We start from the raw sequence: 23,154 nt of genomic DNA, 5'->3' as shown, positions 1-23,154 counted from the left end.
TGTTAAAAAGTTTCACCTATGGAAATCACATTTCTTCACACATATAACAAGGTTCAAACTTCAAACGATGACAAGTTACAAATGCTATAAACTGTCAAATCATACTAAACCAACATTTAATAGTTACTTATTGTCATGAAAAGAGCAAAATTCATTCATCCAAAAAATACACAAAACAAGCCTCATCTACATAATAATAATATCATATGATTCTTGATGAACAAACGCTACTATTATATTTCATTCTAATAAAAGAGCAACAGCATTAAAAGAGCTTGGTTTGATGTGTAGTTCCACTTCTCATCATTGTGCAGAACTCCTCATAGTTGATTCTTCCATCCTGTTTTGTTGCCCATTGTTATAAATTTAAAATATTATAAAATTTAAATAAATAAATAATGGCTTACATTATCGGTATCCACTTCAGAAATGATATCCTTGATGGTAGCTTCATCTCCCATGCCATATTCCTTCATGGCTTTTTCTAGTTCATCCATGGTGATATACCTGATAACATCACCATATCATGTAATTAAATAACTATTTATAATATTATACTAAAAAAAATAAAAAAAATAAAACTAACCCGCTATTATCAGTGTCAAAATGGCAGAAGGCTTTGTATAAATGTTCATCCCTTTCAAGTCTATGCCTGTGCATGGTAGCAGTTATGAACTCAATGTAGTCGATTGTTCCATTTCCATCCACATCAGCCTGAATTTTAAAATTTATAATTTAAAATTTAAAATAAAAGTAACTTGTTAAATGTGATAACTTACAGCTTCCATGAGTTGCTTAACTTCAGCTTCTGAAAGCTTGGAGCCAAGCCTAGCAAGTCCTGTCTTTAGTTCCTCATAAGTGATTGAGCCACTCTTATCTGTGTCCATGTTCACAAACATTGCTTTCAGACCTTTGATTTCTTCTTCAGACATACTTTCTGCAATCACCTGGAGTGGAAAGGGGTAGTTTGGGAATAAATATACAACTATCAACTCATGTTTCTTTTTTTACTTGATATAAACAAGGCTTAAGGAGTTAAGGGGTGTTTCTTTTCGACTAAAATACATTATGTTATACCTAAAAGATATTGTGTTACTTACAAAAGGGCAAAACTGTCATTTCAAGAAAATCAAGTTAATATATATATATATATATATATATATATATATATATATATACTTATAAAAAGTTTAAAGCTTACCTTCAAAGCAAGCTTCTTGAGCTTATTCATTGCTCTAAATTGCTTCATTCTTGAAAGTACAGCACTATCTATTGGTTTGTCTAATGCCTCTCCACCTTCTCTCAGCCATGGATGCTCTAAATAAACAATTTAGTAAAAAACATGGGTTAATAACAAGTGAAATTACTTATTTGCCACTCAGTGATCATTACAAAATACTGAGAACAAATGATGTGTCATTATTGAGGTATTTTAGATGCAGCATTCACTAAGGACATTACATATAAGGATTAAACATAGAATGAGAAATGCGATTTAATCAATCATATAACATGATTCTTCATTTCTCTTTTTCTGAATTTGTTATTGTAAATTTAGTAATAATTAAAACTAATCAATTTTGTTAGCAATACTCCAATAAATAAAAGAGAGATATCTGAATCCACTCCAAAAACAATTACTTTAATAGAGAATTGTAAGTTGTCAATTAGGATATCTTGCAAAATTTACAACGTTTCCTTTTTTGGCAAAAGTTTCATGGTTGAATTACCTATTTGTCCCTCGGCATGAGTGATTATGGGATTTTGACCAGTCAAATGATGTTGTTTGACTTAATGGAATCAAATAACAAGACTTAATCCGGTATATATGAGTATTTCCTTTTCACATAATACAGAAAGAATGACTTAATCAAAAAAGTAAGTGAAAGGAGGTTTTCCCACATTAAGTCCTACTTTTTTTTTTTTTTTACAAATATGCCCATGTTTACTTTTTCCTTCAATTCCTTTGCACCGGTTTTCTCTAATCATTTTCAAACATTATCCATTCATACATCACTTAATGGGAAAAGAAAAAGAAAAAGGCAGTGAATAATTAATACCAAGAACTTGAGCTGAAGTGATTCTCTTTCTTGGATCTTGTGTCAACATTTTACGAACAAGATCTTTTGCACTCCTTGAAATCGAGGGCCATGGTTGACTTTCAAAGTCAATAACCCCTTCTAATATCGCGTCAAATATACCCTTTTCAGTCTCTATATAGAAACAAAAAGAAAAAGATTGTTATTACCCATTGAATAGAAACTTAAATACAACAGAAGCATACATTAAAGACAATATTTTTATCATACCTGCCCAAAATGGAGGAACACCACTTAGTAAAATGTACAACATTACCCCTGCACTCCAAATATCTATTTCTTTCCCATAACTACGCCTCAATACTTCAGGGGCAACATAATATGCACTACCAACTATGTCTCGATGCACCTTCCCTGAAATATTTTCAATAAGAAAAAGCATGAAAATTTAGACCCCATAACAAAATGACTTAATGGGTTAACCCAAAAAACCTGGCTTAATGTATTAAGACACTAATTCTTTACCTCTTTGCCCTCCTACCAAATCCTCTCACATTACAATTGATGAATATTGTTAAAATCAATGAAGGGCAAAATGGTCCTTTAGTCCAGAAAAGAAGCAGGCGTTCACGTTATCCAGACAAACATAATTACTCATTCAGTCACTTTACTCATACATGACTTAATGGGAAAAAAAAACAACATCTTAGTCTTGTAAGGGCATTACACTATTGCATTAGGCATATATATAATCTACCTAAAAGGAAATTACTTCTATGAGATAAATTTCGGCATACAAGGGCATAAAAGGAACTTATAACTTATAAGATTATACCTTCTTCAATAAATACTGACAACCCAAAATCCGTTGCTTTCAACATTGAATTTTCATCCTTACTAGAAAGCAAGAAATTTTCAGGTTTGAGATCCCTATGCATCACACCCATAAAATGACACACATGAACAACATTCACAATCTGCCTACAAATTGTAGCTGCAGCTTTCTCAGTGTAATGTCCCTGAGCTATAATCCGATCAAAAAGCTCACCACCTGCACAAAGCTCCATAACCAGATGAACAGATTGTCTATCTTCATAAGTTCCTTTAAACTCAACGATATTTGGTTGACCACTCAAATGTTGCATGATCTGAATCTCCCTCTTGATATCCTCTTTATCGTTCTTGCTTGCAAGCTTCCTTTTCAAGATTGATTTACAAGCGTAGGTATGACCAGATGAATTTTCAATACAAAGATAAGTTACACCAAATTGACCTCTACCCAATTCTTTTCCGAGTGTGTAGTGTCTTCTTATGTCCTCAAATGGCTTCCCCAAAATGGTATTAGGGTCGGAACCCTGAGAGGGTCTAGGGTTTGGAGGTGGTGGTGCTGGATTTGGTGGTGGTGGTGTTTGTTGTGGCTGTGGCGGCGGAGGTTGTTGCTGGTGGTGATGGTGGTGATGTTGATGGGTTTCGTGTTGAGGTTGAGTGTAGTTTGATGTGGGTTTTTCGTAACTTTCAGAAACTGGGTGGTAATTTTGTTGTTTGGAAGATCTATAGCCATTGGAATTTGAGGTATGACGATTTTTCTTGCTAAAACAGGCGCCCATTATTGCAGATCAAGAAGAAGATTCAAAAATCTGACAACTTTTGTAGGGTTTGTGAAAACCCAGAAGGGATTTGAGAGAGATTCTGGATGAATTTGTGAGAAAGAAGAAAAGATGAAATTTGAAAAGTAAAGTAATGGCTAGTGATGTTGGATCAAAGATTGGAAATCAACATGTGTCTTATTGACCAGCGTGTTTGAAGGGCCTCAAAAAGTCTCGATCATGAGCATATTTTGTGCAAGATTTTGTAGAAGGGGTCTGATATTTAATGCTTGGTTCACCATGAACACATATAGAGTCATAGACTGTGGAACACACCTTGTGCATCCGTGATTCACGCGATTTGATCCAAAAGAAAAGAATTACGGGGTGTTTGGCTTATTTTGTAAGGGATCAAGAGATATGTTTTGGATAACTCATAAGTGGATGTATTTTTATATTTTGGATGGGTTTATTCAAGAACGGGTAAAGTTAGAAACATGAAAGCCATAATTTTTATTTGTTACACGAGTGTTTAGTAAAATGTTAGACTAATAGGATAGAAACAGAATTGGATAATTACTGGATTCTTTAAGAATCGGTCGGTTCACTTTCCAAATCAATGTCTCCCCAATGTTTGGGTTACGAGAAATCCGACCTTAGATAATCCTCAAATGAACAATCAAGATTCTAGACACAAAAAGTTAATCAAGAACGAGAGAGAATATGGTGTGTGTAAATTTCGTATGTCTCAAAAACGATAGAGAGAATCTGATTCTCTCCGAATTCGAACTGTTTTTGGATAAGACAATTAATAGTTGATAACAACACAAAATTACATTTGAACCCACGAAAACTCAATAATCTCTATTAAGGTCTCTCTAATAATTTTGCATTTTTTTCAAGGTTGTAAAAAACGTTCGATGTTAGCTAGTTAGTGGACTGGGTTAATGGATTAATCAGTTAGACGATGATTAATCGCGAACTCTAACTGCTAATTAGTTGAACTAAATAAATAAATAAATAACTAAATAAACTAAGTATGACTAACATCATAACAAAGTTCGTAAATACCATTAATATCATAAAAACATATGTTAATATGATTAATACAACACTAATCATTCCTCAAATAGTATTTATTGAGATAAAATTTCTTTAAAGTATTAAAATTTCATCGTTTGTTACTGTTTCTCTCATTGTATATGCAAGGAATAACTGTTAGGCTCCTTCTAGTCGGTTAGGTAGTGCCTAAGGACTAATCGGAGATTAACCGAGACCTAGTCGAGATTTTTACAACACTGATTTTTTCTAAGCGTTGCCCCTTGGAACCCGACAACGCAAGTGGGCGCGACCCCCTTGACCCCGTTCTTTGGTTCGTACCGAGATCAATTTAGATTAATAGAAGTGTGTACTCCGCACCTCCAACCTTATATTAAAACTAAGATATAATCCCCTAAACATATATAAATCTCGTTACATAAAATGAATCGGTGATATTAAAATCACCAACAAAAAATAGTTGTAAAATTTTGAAATATATAAAATTACATAAAGAGTATTTGTCTGAAACAAAGATCACATTAACATTTAAAATTAAGGATAATTCTAGAAATTTATTAAAAAAACTCGATTTTTTTCTTAGATGTTATATAAAGTAGTTTTAGATTTAAAACTTTTTGTTAAAATTAAAAGTTAGAAGTTCGTAATTTCAAACAATTTTTTTTGTTTAAATCTGGTTTTTTTTGTTAAAAGCTTCTAAAAGCTCGCGCCTAACCGTTTCTTTATGTTGTATTCATTTGATAATATGATATTTGTGCTTTTAACAAACTCACATTTTTTTTTTCAATTGATGTTTATAAAAAAAATCTAATAATATCAGTATACCTAATTTAATCCTCTTAAATTCTTTTGACTTTTTTTTAGTTAACATTAGGTTATGTATATTTAATCTATGACATCTTAAAATGCTTACATGGTATGGAAAATCAAAATAATATATGAATGTGCCAACACGTTTTCATTTTTTTCAGTTATATAAAAGTGCAAAAGATTTGCCCATTGACATATTTATAGTCGCTTCCGCGTTTTTCATATGTCGCTATTTTAACATATATAAATATCACAATCAAAATTAATATACATCCACTAAAATTTTCATCTAACATAGCATATTTAACCACTACTTAGGTACATTTTGTATAACCAAAACAAAGTGTAGCCTTTTTTTAATATAATGTTCACATCATAAAAGACAATCATTAAAAATCGAATAAGTTACATACTTTTCTTGCAAACATATATCGACAGAGAGCATTTAAATTTCTTTTCATGGATAAAGAACGATACAAATGATGTTTAAAACATATATTTTTCATTTTGAAATTAGTTTATAATTTCTAAGTATTTGGATATTCGGTTAAAACTATTGGACAAGCTTAATTAATGTATTGTTTAATGACTTTTCTCCTTTATAGATATACTTGGAGAATAAAATGATACGTTGATTCAAATCCGTTGGCTTTGTAAGTGCACCTTGGTGGAAAAATATGCAAATGACACTTTGTATAAAATTGAAATTTCGACACGTGACACCCCACTTTTTCAACCTAAATTTAGTTATTTTATGTTGTGATGACGTTATCTGATTTATGCATATAAGAGGCCATAATATTCGAGATATAGCTAGCTATTCGGGATAAATTAAATGATACATAAAAATAATAAAAACCAAGTATGATTATAATGTAAAAACAATAGCCAAAGTTTATGTTTCCAAGATTGTCATGAAAGGAGTTAGAGAAATGGAGGACGTGCGGACCCACATACCAAGTTCGCTTCGATCTTGTATATGCATTGTCAAACCTGCTTTGATCTTGTATATGAATTGCTAAACCTTTCTTTGGTTTGAGGATGTGCCAACTCGTCGTACACATCAATGAGACGATATTGTTTTTTAACAAATGGTTACACAAGTTGATTGAGTATATAGTGGTTTGTGGATATCCTCTTTTCTTTAGAGACATGGTGACAACCTGCTTCTTTACCTATGATGTTTGTGGTATGGCCATGTGCTACGGAAGAGGTTTTCACATATACTTTTGTGGTCTCTAGAGCCCAATCTTAGATGTTACGATTCCACATCTTATGAGTTGGTGACATATATTGTATGAATTTTTGATTGGTGCTTTTTGGCTTTGTTTTTGTGATACAATTTTAAGTTTAGACTTTGGCAATTTTACCAACAAGGACACTGCCTTTAAAATCAAACATGCATTGGTAAGTGCGTTTTTTGGGCTACAACACAAAGCAGGATCGCCTCAACCCACTACCACCATATGTCGACATATAAACAAACAAGGATCAAGTAGGCACATAATACATACAAACATCAAACATACAGCTCACTACCGCCTACAAGTCCTCTCACAGCATACAATCCCACTACCGACTAACCTCCATGAAATGTGTAACCATAAGTAGCCAGAGGTGAGATAGTCACCCAAACAGATGATCCTGCTCTAGAGCCACAATCAAACAAGGAACATGTAAGAAAGCTTAGACCAAGAGTTCTCAGCTTATCCTACATGACTATATACAGTCCCTAAGGCATCCCTCTACTAACAAATAACCGAAAACTAGTGGGCCGACATTGGTACCTTCGACTCACGGTACAATGAGGCGAAACTCACCTCATAGTCTAAACAATAGCTGATGAGGTCCCGACTCCGGATCTCAACTCTAACTGTCACATATTCATCCAAATGAGCAATTCTCAAACACCATTCAAAATACCTAAAATACTCCTTGGTTAAACTTGGTCAAAGTCAAAGTCAAACTGGTTAGAATCAACAAGTCAACCGAGTCAACCCAACGGGAGAGTTGCGTACCCATACCTTGACCACATACGGGAGAGTTGACCTCGTACGTGTTGCGTACTCAAGTTACACGGGGCGTACGCCCAGTCTTCTTAAAACTTCATTAAGAGCTTAATGCCTTCAGCTCTTATGCCCAACTTTCAGATCCAAGGCTAAATCATCCTCAAGAGTCATAAAGTTTCCAACTTTATGAATTTGCATGTCCATTAAGCGTTTAACTTAACATCTTAATACATTAAGACATTCTAAAGAATGCATGGAGCAAAACCAACCATTAAGACCCTATTTTTATGACTCAAGACCCTTCCTAAGGTTTGAAAGGACGGCTTAATGGGTCAGGAACAGACCATGCTCAAGAATCACCATTTTGGGACCAAAAAGTGACTTAAAAGAGCAAAAACCTATATCTAGAATATAGAGTGGTAAAGTTGCAAGCTTTATACCTTCTGGAGGTTGCAATCAAGGTAGAAATCACAGATCCAAGGTACTTCCTAACTCCAAGCTCTTCACACTTCACTCTTCACTTTCAAGAACTCCTCTAAACACTCCAATGGGCTCCAAAGGACACTCTTTCACTTAGGGTTAGCTTGGGGTTGTTCTCACAGAGGGTGGCTGAAGAAGGAAGGGGACATGAGGTTATAATGATGTTTATATAGGCCAAAACCCTAAAAATTAGGGTTTGCATGATCTTCACGTACGCCCCGCGTATGAGGTCTACACCCAACGTACTAAGGCGCGCCCTAGTACGCTTAGCGTACAAACGTACGCTTAACGTACACACGTACGCTCAGCGTACTCCCAAAATCCTGAAATTACCAAAATGCCACTATATGCCCTTTTTGCAAACAAAACTCATTCCAAGGGTCAAAATGTAATATTTAAAAATCGGGGTATTACAAGGCTAGGGTTTGCTCACCCTTAGCCTCCATCAGCCTCTTTGATACCTAAGAAAACCCTAATCCCCTCATCCTTTATTTAAGCCTTATTTTGGTGTTCTTTGAAGCCATTGAAGGAAGAAAGAAGAATAAGTGAGCTAAAATCCAGCAAGCAAGACCTCCTTCTTCGTGGTAGCATTCTTCTGGACATTTGTAAGTGTCCAAGACTCGATTTTTATCATCATAGATTGCTATATCTTGAGTTTTGTCCCTAAATCTTCATGTTCTTGATTGTTGGAGTGGTGAGATCTCATAAAGTTTGTAACTTAATGAATCTCCAGGACATTTAGAGTGTTTGGTGCCGTGGATCTGGATTTGTAGTGAGTTTTGGTATCATGCATGGATTTTTGGTCAAAAACCCTCATTTTGACCTAATAAGAGCCCAAGACATGTATTGGACATGCATGTCTGGAAACTAATGTTTTTTATGTTATTTTATAATGCTAGAAACATTTATGGAAATGTTGAACTAGAAGTCTTCAAGATTCAGTGCTTAATGAATTAAGCCAAGATGTGTTTTGCCCTTTTTTTGGACCTAGGAGTGAAACCCTTACCTCTTGGAGAGTCTAAAGGGATAAAGTTGGAAACTTTATCCACTTAGACCATAGTATGGACTAGATCTGAGCTTTGGAGAATTGGAGCCCTTAGAATCGAAGAAAAACGGCTTAACCCATTAAGTTGTTAGGAACCCATCATACATGGTGTGGCCTAGGTCTCCACGACGTAACGTCTAGGCCAAGACTCATCTTTTTTGTAATTTAGTGGCCACGCGTGTGGCGACCAACTGGAGTGACTATTGACTTTGACAGTTAACCGTTGATTTTGACTAAGTTTGACTTTAGGTCATTGGGATATTTTGAGTAGTAGATTGATGCTTGGTATTTGGGTGTTGTACATGTGACCTGTAGAGCCGGTAGTTGGAGCATCATTCATTTCTACTATCTTTTTGTCATAGAGGTGAGTTTTCCTCGTTGTACTTGTGGGTCGCATGCACCAATGTTGACCCACTGGATTATGTATCTTGGTATATTGGATTGATGTTATGTTGGTTATATGATAGACTGGTAGATATGTATGATTACCTGTGCTCACTGATTATGTGTTAGACTGGTAGATCTCTATGATTACCCATACTTACTGGTTATTAATTGTTATTGTATATGTCAACATCTTATGGTTTGTTGGGTTGAGGCGGTCCTGCTTTATGTTGAAGGCCAAGATACTCGAGGAGGTCCGGATAGACCGAAGGCCTGCGAGGCGGTCTAGTCAGGACGAAGGCCTAGAGAGCGGTCCGGATATGTTGTAGGCCCAGTGAGGCGGTCCAGTCCGGCTGAAGGCTCATTTATGCATGTTGTTATCTGTATGGTTGTGTGTGGTACTTTAGGGGAACTCACTGAGCTTTAACTTACATATTGATTGTTATGGTTTCAGGTACTTTAGAGGACAGGGTCAAGACGAAGGCTTGATCATGCATATCCTTCGGATTTTTATGAGATTTGATTTTGGGATACTCTGATTTATGATTATGACTTTTGGGAACTATGTTTTGTAAACATTTAAGGTTTTTGGTTTGGTTTCGAAAATAAAAATTTTACCTTGATTTTTTGGATATTACAACTCGAGCTTAGAGGCGAAGACTCAAATACAAGTCTTTTCCAGAAAGGGAGAGAATGATGGAGAGAAATTCAATTATAATTTGAAGATTTATTTTTATTAGTTTTATTTTAGTTTAAGAAATTTTTTGTTAAGATTTATCTTGATTGGGAATTGTCTCCTAATTGGATAAAATCTTATGAATATATATTGTTTCTATATTAGTTGATTTTAATCCTATTAAGGAGTCATATTAGGATTTCTAGATTATTATAAACATGATAGTCGTCATAAGTGGAATCAAAAGTAATGTAGAAGTAAGTTGGAATCAAAAGTAATGTAGAAGTAAGTTAAATTTGTCGTTTAAAAAAAATAAAGTTTATTAAAGAATTAATGATTTTTTTTAAGAACATAGATTTTTCTTGTTGTTATTTGCTACCATTAAGCTCGGTCATTTCTGATCCATGTTTACTTTACATCATTTTCCACGACATGGAATTGCAAATTGACATAGCGATTAGACAGAAACTAGTATTTAAGTGTCTACAAACACTACATGTTAAAAAAAATTCTATAATGATCCGTATAAATGGTCTAAGACAACATGTATCATAATTGGAATATCATACTATCCTTCAATATCGTCTTATGTTTCCAATTATTTTCAATTGTTGAGTTATGTCGAGTTTGTCGCAAGAGATGTGTAAAAGAAGCACTCGTAAACTCATTGAATGATGCATTGAAAGGAATATCATCATTTAGAATGACATTCGTTTTGATTTTTGGATGGATAGACAAGAAACATGTATGTTTGAATCTAAAAAAGGTTTCCCCTCTCCTAAGGTTTATGAATGAATGTTGTTTTAAAAACTCATTGTGGGGTATGTTGTTTTAAAAAGTCATGTAAATTGACAAACACACGAGAAAACTAGATAATTAATACCACATGCTTATACCATTCATGTTTGATAATTTTGTTTTTTTTTTACAACATAAGTTCTTCCATGGAGTCCAAAAGAGTCATGGATATTAGTTTTGTAATCCATAAAATGTTAGTGACCAAACTTGTTACTTGTTTGCCTTATATCTCAATATAATTAAATATTATTGAAAATTTCGGAATAACTATTTAAATATTTAAACAATTAATTATTTAATTATTATAACTCTAAATAAAAAAACCAAATAGCTATTTCTTTTTCAACCAATTTTATTATAATAAGACATCTATCACTTCATATCCACAATTATCTCAAACCATAAAATATAACATGTCATGTGCGACTCACGTGGTCTCGAGAATTGACATTGGAGCCCTAACTTCAATTGTCTATCACGGCGATTCTGCTGCTGCTTGATTGTTTCACCGGCACACCAAGCACGGTGCTTGATTATTGATCCAACATCGTCGAATTCTCATTCTGTTCTTGGACATTCAGCCAAAATCAATTTCACAAGGCTCTCTATTGATCGTCTTTCCTTCTCCATCGGCAACAGCTTCAGCCTTCAGGTTTCTTTCCGCCTATAATTGATTTCCTACATATTTTCCCCTGACAATAAGTTAAATCTGAAGACTCCTCTGTACGGTGGTGCGTCAGATCGAATTCTATATGCTTTTGTTCTTCATGTGCTCCGGTGTTTGTAATTTATGTTGCTTTGATTCTGAAGAGTTTAAGACTGTTTACTGTGTAATCTGTGTATCTGGGTGATCTAAGTTGAATTCCGGTGTATTTGTTTGGTTTCAAATGGTTAATTTCTTGAAACCTAGGGTTTATTTTGTGATTAATTTGCGTGGTCTAAATTTCACCGGAGTTAATTACATATTTAAACTCAGTATAATAATTCGTGAAGGCTACTGCTTCCTTTCCACATTTGGAGAATTAACCATGCTTGTTCTTCATCCATTTCTTCTTATTTTTCAGTGGTTGTGTCCGAGTGACTTTTTGTAATTGCTGTCAGTGTAGGGAATCTGAGATCGAATTATCTTAAATTGTTCTTTCTGACTAAACTTATGAACTAGTTTTTTCAGTTTCTACTCATTAACTAGGAGTTAATTTGCACTATTCTGGCTTCCTTTTAGGAGTTATACCATGTTCTTATTATATTAGATCATGCATGGTTAATGGTTATATGCAATTGAAAGCTGTCAATCAATGTGTTCATAAAGCAATTATTTCAATTTGGTGCTTAATTTTGCATTTTTTGTATGTTTAGTGGTTCAGGAGTTCTGCTAATGACCATAAGGGACCAAGATTCTAAACATTGATTTCACATAATCATATTGCTTAAAGAATTAGCAAAATACTGATGGGAGCAAAGAACTAAATCACAATGACTTCATCACCTTCACCATCAACAGAGAATCGGTGCTCTGATGTTGTCACAGATGCTGCAAATTTATCCAAAAACAAAGATCTTTCTTCCGAACACATGGAAGATGATGAAGAAGAGGACGAAGATGGAGACATGGATTTCAACCCTTTTTTAAAAGAAGCTCCTTCTGTTGAAGCTTCTTCAAGCCTCAGCTCTGACATTGAAGAATTCAATGCTGATGTGGACAGTGGACAAAAGCATTCACCTGTTAAAAATGTTGAACACACTCAGGAGACAGTAACAAAAGCTGCTGAATCTTTATGTAACAAAGATAATGAACCAAACATTGCCACATCAGACTCCCAAAAACCAATTCTTGACAGTGATGATGAGGATGCCATCTGGAGGCGGACAAGAGCCCGTTACTCTCTCGTGGGGTCCACTCTTGATGAACTGGAAACTTTCCTTCAAGAAACAGACGATGAAGATGACCTTTATAACATTGATGATGAACAAGAATACAGAAAGTTTCTTGCAGCTGTTTTACAAGATGGAGATGCAAACTCAGGGGCATTACAGGAAACCGAAAATGTTGATGAAGATGAAGATGAAGACAACGATGCTGACTTTGAATTAGAACTCGAAGAGGCACTCGGGAGTGATCTTGATGAAAATTTACAAAGTGTGTCACAAGAACACGAAAGAAGACCTGAAACAAGACAAAAAAAACGTCAGAAAACCGATGTTCATAAGAAAAAGTTTTCAGGAGAAACAAATAACAGACCATTACGCCCCATTTTACCATATGCACCAATTTCTCCCTATATGTTTCAGAATGTGTCTTCAACTTCAAATGAGTACACTCACATGAGTGTATTCACACCACATCAGATAGGCCAGTTGCATTGCTTAATATATGAACATGTTCAGCTACTTGTTCAAGTGTTTTCTCTTTCAGTTCTAGAACCTTCCAGACAACATATTGCTTCCCAAGTTCAGAGATTACTTTTGGAAATGGTTCATAAGCGTGATCAAGCAGTGGCCTCTCAAAAAGCACCCTATCCAGGTTGTTGTTTTAGCTCGCCATACATTCATTCCACTGTAAATTTCAGCTTTCCATGCAACAGCTCTGAATCTGAGGAGGGTTCCTTCTTCTGGGTGCCTTTTGTTAGTGAGAATTTGTTATCTGTCATAGATGTGGCCCCACTTAGTTTAGTTGGAAGCTATATAGATGATTCTTCAATTGGTATGTCAAAAGTTGCTTACTTAATACTTTCCATTCTATTTGGCTTGTAAGTTGTTATGCTAACACCATGGTTTGATATATTGACAGCTATTCAAGAGTATCAAAGAAGACAGATAGAAGTTACATATGATGCTACTACTGATAAGGAATGTTTGTTTCCTTTCAGTAATTTTCCTTCTTCAGCTGACTCAGATCCTAATACAGTGTCTCCTAGAGCTAATGACCGGAAATCAAAGAAGACAATTGCTGCTACAGCTGTTGAAAGGTCTAAGAAGCAGTCGATTGCTTTAGTTCCAAAAGAAATTGCAAGATTAGCCCTTAGATTCTTTCCATTTTTCAATCCAGCCCTTTTTCCACATAAGCCACCCCCTGCATCTGTTGCAAATCGATTTCTTTTCACTGATGCTGAGGATGGGTAAGTTATTTTGTTATGGATTCCATAATCTGTTGTCTTCCACTCTTTCTGGATTTGTTTTAATTGTTTGATGTATGCAGGTTATTAGCTCGGGGGTTAATGGAGTATAATACAAACTGGGAGGAGATTCAGAAACACTTTCTACCCTGCAAAACTCCACATCAGGCAAGTTTCATATTTTTTTAATTTCTTTTTTCTTCTTCTTGCGTTCAAATCCATAATTTAGAGATGATATGTAATTATGTATATTCAAATTATGATGTTATAAGGTTTTCAACATTTATGATTCAAGCTTTATTATTACAGATCTTTGTGAGACAAAAAAACCGTGCATGTTCTAGAGCACCAGAGAATCCAATAAAGGTATATAAATTTGTTATTAATAATAGCATTTTCATATCTTTAACTATTAAATCAAAATTTGCAGGCAGTTCGGCGTTGGAAAACTTCTCCTTTGACTCCTCAAGAGAAAGCTCGAATAGAGGAGGTATAAATATAATTTTATTTCTTGATATTATAATGCCAAAATACTAAAACTTATTGTGTTGTTTCAGGGATTAAAGGTTTATAAACTTGATTGGATGGCTGTATGGAAATACATGGTCCCATACAGAGACCCCACATTGCTTGCTCGCCAATATCGGACAGCTGTCGGAAACCAGAAGTCATATAAAGGAGATGAACTTTCAAAGTTAAAAAGACGATCATATGAATCAAACAGAAGAAGGTCTAAACTTCAAGGGTCAACTGGTCAAAATAGAGAAGGATGGTCAACCGAAGACGATGCTACTCCTGGATTTTGTAGTACCGATAATACCCCTGGAGAAATCAACAGTGGGGACGATGGTGGAAATAATGAAGAAGAAGAAGAAGCTTATGTCCATGAAGCATTTTTATCCGATTGGAGGCCAGAAAACCAACCTGCCACATCATCATTTACACAAGATAGATTATTACCAAACTACCCCCCAAGGGTAGTAAATCTTCATCCCCAAAATCCAGTCCCTGCTAATAAATTTTCAAGGCCTGAAGTTCATTTACAATCTTATCAACCCCGTAGATCTCGTTGTTCTCGTGTAGTCAAACTCGCTCCTGATTTGCCACCTGTCAATCTTCCACCTACTGTTCGTATAATGTCACAATCAGCTTTCACAAAATACAATGAAGCATCTTCTAAATCTGTAACAATGTCTGTAACCCCGTTGACTCGTCCAAGACTGGGTCAACCAGATGAGGAAAGCACTGGAAAGGGCAATTCCGATCTCCAAATGCATCCGTTATTGTTTCAGGATAATGAAGACGGGAGTTTACCGTATTACCCTTTGAATCCCAGTGTTGGCTCTTCTAGCTCATTCGATTTCTTCCCGAATAATCTTAACCTCTTTCGTTATTCTCATCAAGAAAAACATACGTTGAATTTCTTCAACAACTCTTTGAAATCCAAGGAGATAAGTTCATCGGGTGTCGAGTTCCATCCGCTTCTACAAAGAACAGACGACGGAAACCGTGATTCCGGCGTTACGGTTGTGAATCCGCCTGCGGAATCATCAACACCGCATCGGAAAGTACCTCGGAGTCCTAATGAATTGGATTTGGATATTCGATTGAGTTCTAGCGCCCGGAATCGTGATTCCGGAACCACCACCGAAACACAGGATACGGGCTTACCGGAGGAGAATGGAAATGATCGTGATTCCGGAGTTGGAAATAATGAGATTGTGATGGAACAGGAGGAGTTGAGTGATTCCGAGGAGGAGGAGGAAACGGCGGAAAGTGTGGAGTTTGAGTGTGAGGAAATGACAGATAGTGAAGGTGAAGGTGGATCTGATTCCGATCATGCTGAAAATCTTCAAAATGAGGTAATATTACTCAAATCTTTAACTTTTTATTTTTTTTTTATTTTTTTTTATTTTTATTTTTATTTTTTTTTATAAACTGTAATCTGTCAATGAGAGTTCTTCTAACTTGATGATTTTGATTGTAATTAGGAGTTGCAAGATGATGTTTTGATGAAGGCTATAGATGAAGTAGAGAGGTGTAAATCTGATGTGGCAATGGGGTTGAGTTTAAACCCTAAACTTCCGTTGACCAGAAAGTCAAGAAGTTCAAAGAACACAACACTGCCAGTGCCAACGCCACCTCAGATCAAGAAACCAAGAAAACGGGCACAAAAAATGGACCCCAGGTGACTTAAGGTATAAAATACACAAGTACTAACATTTTTATAAGCACAAATGTAAAAATTAATGATTGTAAATATGGATGGATTTAAATGTCGAAATTAAAAGGGTAGTAGTATTTCATAGTTGTAACTTTTTGATTTGAAAATTGAGCTCTGTTTTTTAAAAGTTGTAAGGGCTTTTTGAGTTGGATCATAAGGTTTGAAACGTAGATAGTTCTATCTATAAGGCCTCACTCATGAAGCTTCAACATATACCTTTTTGTTAACCATAAAAGGGTTACTTCTAAGCACTACAAACTTCTAATGCTTTGCACTTGAACTTGAAATACATGACATTTAAAAATAAAGTAAGTAATACAATATTGTTTCGTGAGTTAAATGAGTTTTAGACACAATAAACTATTGAAATCATATGACAAAAACTTTTACATATCATAATTTATGCAAGATGTAATAATGTATGCAATGCATGATCACATTTCAATATAAATTTTGGCGACCCATCCCACATCATTATATAGTATGTCCTTTGATCTATCTATTATGTACCAAATCGTTGATCCTTATACATAGGACTTGGTCACAAATAGTGATATCGACACAAATAGTGACACTCCATACTCCCGACCATAATAAGACAATAAGACGAACGAACCAACCTATCATAGCATCATAATAGTTAGACATCTACTTCGCGAAAGAAGGTACCTGATAACCTTTAGCTACTACAGAATTCACATTCAAATATTCAAATAATGCATGCTCATCACCATGTTAATCAATCGTATTCAAGTGCCATGCTACGTATATGCTTGAACATAAGATTTAAATAACTTGAAGAACATTAAAAACCTTTGCATAATATCAAGACAAATTAAGTTTTAAAATTATTAAGTAAGAAATCTTATACAAGGAGCAGGCTATCGAGACAAATCAAATTTCCAAAGTACGATGCTAATATGAGAAAAAACCTTCAAAACATGACCAATGCTTTGGGAAACATGGTAGTGTAAGTGTCCAGAAGTCAACTTCAACAAAAATAAGCATAAAAAATCTTCGATAGCAAAACACGACCGTGGCATGAGAAACACGATAGTGTAACTTGAATTTTTTGCGTTTCAGTTTTCAAATCTTCATTCCAAGATGCTTCCATCCAACTTCCAACTTCCTTTGGTATATTTTAGTTCTAGTGAAGCTCCAAACCTCCATTTTGAATCCATAAGCATATGTGATCACGTTCCACACAATATATATAAAACGAGCAGTACGAGCCTTGTGATCATGTTCCACACAATATAAAAAACGAGCAGTACGAGGCGTTCTATGACTTTGCACATGTTGTCCATTTAACACTTAAAAATGGCAAAGAAAATATGTAGATAATGCTATGCAAAATAGAAACAAAACAAACAAAAAGGATGCATAAAATGCATCTAATAACCATCTTCCTATTTCCTATGTGCTTATGAAGGCCATTCTGATGTACCACAAAGATACCATGAAGTATGCAAATGTTACTTGAAAACTTATGTTCGAAGAGAAAAATACTAGAAAGTAGCATTTATACTTTGTCGAAAGGAACAATTTTGATATACAGGAACAACAAGAAGAAAAATTCATAGAAGAATATGATATGTTGGAATTATGAAAAGTCTGTGCATGTCAAGCGAAATTACCCACGTGGAGCAGAATCGGCAAAAAGCTCTGATACAATGTCTCCATTGTTATTGACGGCGATGATTTCCTTTGAGATTCGACATCCTTATGTTATCCCCGTTAACATGAAAAGGATGTATTTTTGTTAGCAGGTTCATGAATTTACACATGGCATTTGTAACACCCGTAGATTCGGGTAAGTCAATTTAGAGATAATAAACGTTAAAAATGACTTTTTGATAGAAAATTATTTAGGACAAATAATCTTAACAAAAGTTATAGTATATGTAACACTCTTTCCGTACATATAAAGAACGTTGAAATCCGACTTCGTATGAAGAAGTTATGCTTCTTAAAAGTTTCACGATTAAACCGGCACGACTCTGCGTATCGTAAAAAGTGAATTTTTGATAAAAATTACTTTCTAGCCTAAGTGGTCTAAACGAAAGTCATAATATTCGTTAAATCGAGACCGTGCATATAGAGAACGTCCAAATCTAACTTCAGTAGAGGAAGTTATGATTTTTCGAAGTTTTAGCGTAACAGTATATAACTATGAAATCGAATTTTAGATCAGTCGATTTTCAGCCGAAACAATCTAAACGAGAATTGAAGATCTCTTTAACAGGAGTTGAACGATATAAAGACAGTCGAAAACGGACGTCGGATGAAAAATGTATAAATTTTTAACGAATTTTAACTGTCTAAGTCTGTTAAAATATAACTTAAAAAATAAAGTCAAAATTAGCCAATGGAGTCTAAACGAAAGTTGTAGATCTCGTCGATAGATACTCTTGGATATAAAGAACGTCGAAAACGGAGCTCGTATGCGAAAGTTATGAATTTTACAAGATAATTAATTTCCGAATTAACGAGGGAGCGACACGTGTCGCGATCTGGCACACACCGTTCTCCCCACTGCTTGCCACCAGATGGTGACACATGAGTCATGCTTGAGGAAGGGTAAAAAGGTCTTTTACCCTGAATTGGATGTATAGTATGAGTCACTAACTAGATGTTGATGGATTGCCATTTTGGTATCTGTTAGCGCGTGTGTGTTAATGGATGAGTCGGAGATTGTTCATGGAATCAGTTGCTGATGGGGTGTTGTCTTGATGCTGGCGATTCGGGGATCTGGCAGCCAGTAGCCAGGGATCGTCTCTATATATGGCGGTGCGAGGTAATTTTTCCTCACTATACTTATAGGCCGAAGGCACCAATGCCGACCCTGTTGGATTGCTATCCTGGTTTATCTTATGATTGAGTGATGTTATGATCTGTTAGATCGGTATCCTGGTAGGTAGGATGTTGCTATGTTGTTATGATCTGTTAGATCTGTATCCTGATAGATAGGATGATGCCATGCTTAGTGATCTGTAAGATCTGCTTGTTTGTCTGTTGACTGGTTATGTGTTTAATTGCTATATATATATATATATATATATATATATATATATATATATATATATATATATATATATATATATATATATATGTCGACATCTGTGTGTGTGGTTGGGTTGAGGCGGTCCTGCTGTGTGCTGAAGGCTAATAAACCATTCGCCCTAACTGGACCGCCTCGTAGGCCTTCAGTCTGTCCGGTCCTGCTGTGTGCTGAAGGCTAATAAACCCAGGGCGGCCCGGATAGACTGAAGGCCTACGAGGCGGTCCAATTAGGCCGAAGGCCCGACGAGCGGTCCGAATAGACTGTAGGCCCTGAGAGGCGGTCCAGTCATGTCGAAGGCTCGGGAGAGGTCCAAATTGGCTTTAGGTCCTGCGAGGCGGTCCGGTTATGCCGAAGGCTCGGGAGCGGTCTAGATAGGCTGTAGGCCAGGTGAGGCGGTCCAGACATGTTGTAGGCTCAGTATACATGCTGTTATTTGTATATGTTATCTGTTGGGTGTTGGTACTTTGGGGGAACTCACTAAGTTTCGTGCTTATAGTTTTGGTTTATGGTTTCAGGTACTTCAGTGGATCGTGGCAAGGTGAAGGCGTGACCGTACACATCCTCGCGTTTTGGACTTATGATTTCTAGGAAACTCTGATAATGTGAACGTTTTGAAAACTAGGTTGAGAAAGGTTTTGATTTTAAAATAATGTTTTGGAATTAATGAGTTTTGTAAACACCGGGCTTGAAGAACTATTTTAAGGATGGTCTCAGTAGGCCTGGATAGGCCGTTGTATGATCACAGTTGGGAGTGTTATGATTGGTTGTTTTCGTTGAGAGTTGGCATGGGTTGTTTCAGCGTGGGCGGTTAGTCGGGAAATCAGGGCATTGTAGATTTCGGGTCTCAGAAAAATAGAGGTGGTTTGCGGGGACCGAAGGTTTGATTAGTGTCTTGGGATGGAAGTTTCGTTTGGGTTTCGGTTGTTTCAAGAAGATTGTTCTATGCGCAGAATTTCCGATTGTGATCGCTAGGTTGGTTTTTTTGTTATGAGTATTGGTAAGGAATGATTTCGAGGACGAAATCGAATTTAAGCGGGGGAGAGTTGTAACACCCCAATTTTCAAGTAATTTGAAATCCATCCCTTGAGTTTTAATTATGTCACTTTTGGTCCTTGGTTTGGAATGAAGTGGCCATGGGAAGCCCTAGTGGCAAAATGGTGATTTATGGAGCAGGAGCTGTATGCTGGGCGTACATGTGAGTACGCTAAGCGTACTAGGATGCGACTAGTACGTTGGGTGTACGCATATGAACGCATGACGTACGTATGTCCGGGTGAAAACCCTAATTCTTGATGTTGGTGGGGGTATTTAAGCATCTTATGGACCATTTCTCCCATCTTTTTCCAGCCTCCAAGTCCTTGGGTCATTTTGGCAAAACCCTAGCTTCTCTAGAGTGTGTGTATGAGCTAAGAGTGTGCTTCTTGTGTGGTTGGAGAAGAAGAAGTTGCATCAAGGTGATTGAAGAGTGAAGCAAGCTTGTAGATCTTGGATGAACACTTCATGAAGAAGCTCCAGAAGGTAAAAAGCTTCTACCTTTGTGCTTGGATTGCTTAGATCTTATTGTAGTAGCTTTTTGGTGTTATTCTTGTCCTAAAAATCCCATTGTTTTGCATGCTTCGTTTTGGACGTTTTGGGCTGTCCTTTCAAACCCTAGGATGGGTTCTAAGACATAAAAATGAGGTCCCTTGAGCAAGTTTGGTCCCTTGTTCTTTGTAGGAGGTCTTAATGGATTAAGACCCTGTATTAATCCCTTTTTGGTCGACCAAAGTCTTAAAGTCTGAGACTTTATGGTTCTAGAGTGCTTTTGAGTCATGGATATGAAGTTTGGGCTTAAATGCTTAAGCCATTAAGCACTTAACAATGTTTTTGGGCTATGCGAGGGTACGCCCCGCGTACTTGGTCAGCCTCCCCGTAACTTTGTCAATGCGAGGTCTCGTGTACGCTGGGCGTACCTCCGGCGTACGCCCTGCGTACGCGACTGTTTTGGGCTCCTTTGCTTTGGACCTCGGGTATTGGGCCATCTATTGGGCTTTGATGCTTGGGCCCTAATGGACTATCTGGATAAGTGTTTTTTTGGGCTAATTAGAGGATCGAACCTTGGATAAGGGCCAATAAGGAGTTGGGCCCAATTTGGAAAATTGGGCCATGTGTGGGACTTGAAGTAATTTGAGCCTTTTTGGATCAAGATTCAGGTTTGGTTTGCATTGGGTTGTGTTGGGCCGTCTGGGATTTTATGGTTTGGGCTTTTGGCTTGCTGGATCTTCTTGAGTGAAGGCCATGAAAGGAATTAGGACCAATTTTCCATAATCGGACTTAAGGAGTTTATTTTGATGTTGGGCCTTTTGTCATTAGTTGGGCCTCGACTTTGGGCCATGCTTGAGGAAGGGTAAAAATGTCTTTTACCCTGAATTGGATGTATAGTATGAGTCAGTGACTAGATGTTGATGGATCTGCAGTCGGAGATTGTTCATGGAATCAGTTGCTGATGGGGTGTTGTCTTGATGATGGCGATTCGGGGATCTGGCAGCCAGTAGCTAGGGATGGTCTGTGTATTCGGCGGTGCGAGGTGAGTTTTCCTCACTGTACTTATGGGTCAAAGGCACCAATGCCGACCCTGTTGGATTGCTATCATGGTTTATCTTATGATTGAGTGATGTGATGATCTGTTAGATCGGTATCCTGGTAGGTAGGATGTTGTTATGCTGTTATGATCTGTTAGATCTATATCCTGATAGATAGGATGATGCCATGCTTAGTGATCTGTAAGATCTGCCTGTTTGTTTGTTGACTGGTTATGTGTTTAATTGCTATATATATGTCGACATGTGTGTGTATGGTTGGGTTGAGGCGCTCTTGCTGTGTGCTGAAGGCTAAGAGACCCAGGGCGGCCCAGATAGACTGAAGGCCTACGAGGCGGTCCAGTCAGGCCGAAGGCTTGGCGAGTGGTCCGGATAGACTGTAGGCCCTGCGAGGCGGTCCAATCATGCCGAAGGCTCGGGAGCGGTCTGGGTAGGCTGTAGGCCCTGCGAGGCAGTCCTGTTATGCCGAAGGCTCGGGAGCAGTCTAGACAGGCTGTAAACCCAGTGAGGCGGTCCAGACATGCGGAAGGCTCAGTATACATGCTGTTATTTGTATATGTTATCTATTGGGTGTTGGTACTTTGGGGGAACTCACTAAGTTTCGTGCTTACAGTTTTGGTTTATGGTTTCAGGTACTTCAGTGGATCGTGGCAAGGTGAAGGCGTGACCGTACACATCCTCGCGTTTTGGACTTATGATTTATGTGAAACTCTGATAATGTGAACGTTTTGAAAACTAGGTTGAGAAAGGTTTTGATTTTAAAATAATGTTTTGGAATTAATGGGTTTTGTGAACACTTCTATAGAAAAAGGATTGTTTTGAAAAGTTTAAATTTTATGAAAAGTTTATGGATGTTACAACTGTTTTGTGACATCCCAAAATTCAAGGCCAAAAATTTCGCTTTAATTAAGTTATTATAAAACCAATAGTATAAGAAACATCCATAATAACATATCATGTCAAAACCAGTACGTCAATAGTCAAAGCATGTCATCATAAAACAATATCAGAGTATAATCGCCGGCTCCTTTCATTTGCAAACGAAATACCTGAAACCAAAACTGAAAACCGTATGCACGAAGCTTAGTGAGTTCCTCTATCATACCACATACCATACAACAAACATACTGCCGGACAATTCTGGGGTGCCCGACCTACCCATGTCAAGCAGTTCTGGGGTGCTGACCTACCCATGTCAAGCAGTTTTGGGGTGCTTAACCTACCCTCCTGTTTATCTCAACTGGCTACAGGGACTACTATTTCACCCCTACTACTACCACACAATAAC

The 23,154-nt window shown here is 36.7% G+C and overlaps 2 protein-coding genes across 2 annotated transcripts; one reads left to right on the top strand and one right to left on the bottom strand.

Annotated features, from left to right (window-relative positions):
• On the bottom strand, positions 1-4,011 carry LOC145124149 (calcium-dependent protein kinase-like). Its single transcript, XM_079059379.1, has 8 exons — positions 2,875-4,011; positions 2,310-2,453; positions 2,061-2,213; positions 1,202-1,317; positions 780-947; positions 587-714; positions 408-507; positions 1-340 (listed from the first exon to the last, which is right to left on the bottom strand). The coding sequence occupies exons 1-8, from the start codon at positions 3,644-3,646 to the stop codon at positions 266-268; spliced, it is 1,656 nt and encodes a 551-aa protein (XP_078915505.1). The 5' UTR covers positions 3,647-4,011; the 3' UTR covers positions 1-265.
• Positions 4,012-11,296: 7,285 nt separating this feature from the next.
• Positions 11,297-16,410, top strand: DUO3 (Homeodomain-like superfamily protein). Its single transcript, XM_079059325.1, has 8 exons — positions 11,297-11,538; positions 12,243-13,587; positions 13,675-14,002; positions 14,083-14,167; positions 14,309-14,365; positions 14,430-14,489; positions 14,557-15,861; positions 15,991-16,410. Exons 2-8 carry the CDS (start codon positions 12,360-12,362, stop codon positions 16,189-16,191), a joined length of 3,264 nt encoding a protein of 1,087 aa, XP_078915451.1. The 5' UTR covers positions 11,297-11,538; positions 12,243-12,359; the 3' UTR covers positions 16,192-16,410.
• Positions 16,411-23,154: the final 6,744 nt, after the last annotated feature.

The sequence above is a fragment of the Lactuca virosa genome, chromosome 7, assembly GCF_052849685.1.
Source record: "Lactuca virosa cultivar CGN04683 chromosome 7, Lactuca_virosa_CGN04683_v6, whole genome shotgun sequence".
In the NCBI taxonomy this organism is placed as follows: Eukaryota; Viridiplantae; Streptophyta; class Magnoliopsida; order Asterales; family Asteraceae; genus Lactuca; species Lactuca virosa.
The sequence above is the reverse complement of the archived record's forward strand: the minus strand, read 5'-3'. Positions and strand labels throughout refer to the sequence as shown.

Coding starts and splice junctions, on each gene's coding strand:
- LOC145124149 (XM_079059379.1), bottom strand. CDS start 3,646: ATGGGCGCCTGTTTTAGCAAGAAAAATCGTCATACCTCAAATTCCAAT. Junction 2,214..2,309: donor TGTTCCTCCATTTTGGGCAG/GTATGATAAAAA, acceptor GTTTCTATATAG/AGACTGAAAAGGGTATATTT. Junction 1,318..2,060: donor CACTTCAGCTCAAGTTCTTG/GTATTAATTATT, acceptor TTGTTTATTTAG/AGCATCCATGGCTGAGAGAA.
- DUO3 (XM_079059325.1), top strand. CDS start 12,360: ATGACTTCATCACCTTCACCATCAACAGAGAATCGGTGCTCTGATGTT. Junction 13,588..13,674: donor TATAGATGATTCTTCAATTG/GTATGTCAAAAG, acceptor ATATATTGACAG/CTATTCAAGAGTATCAAAGA. Junction 14,168..14,308: donor CCTGCAAAACTCCACATCAG/GCAAGTTTCATA, acceptor TTATTATTACAG/ATCTTTGTGAGACAAAAAAA.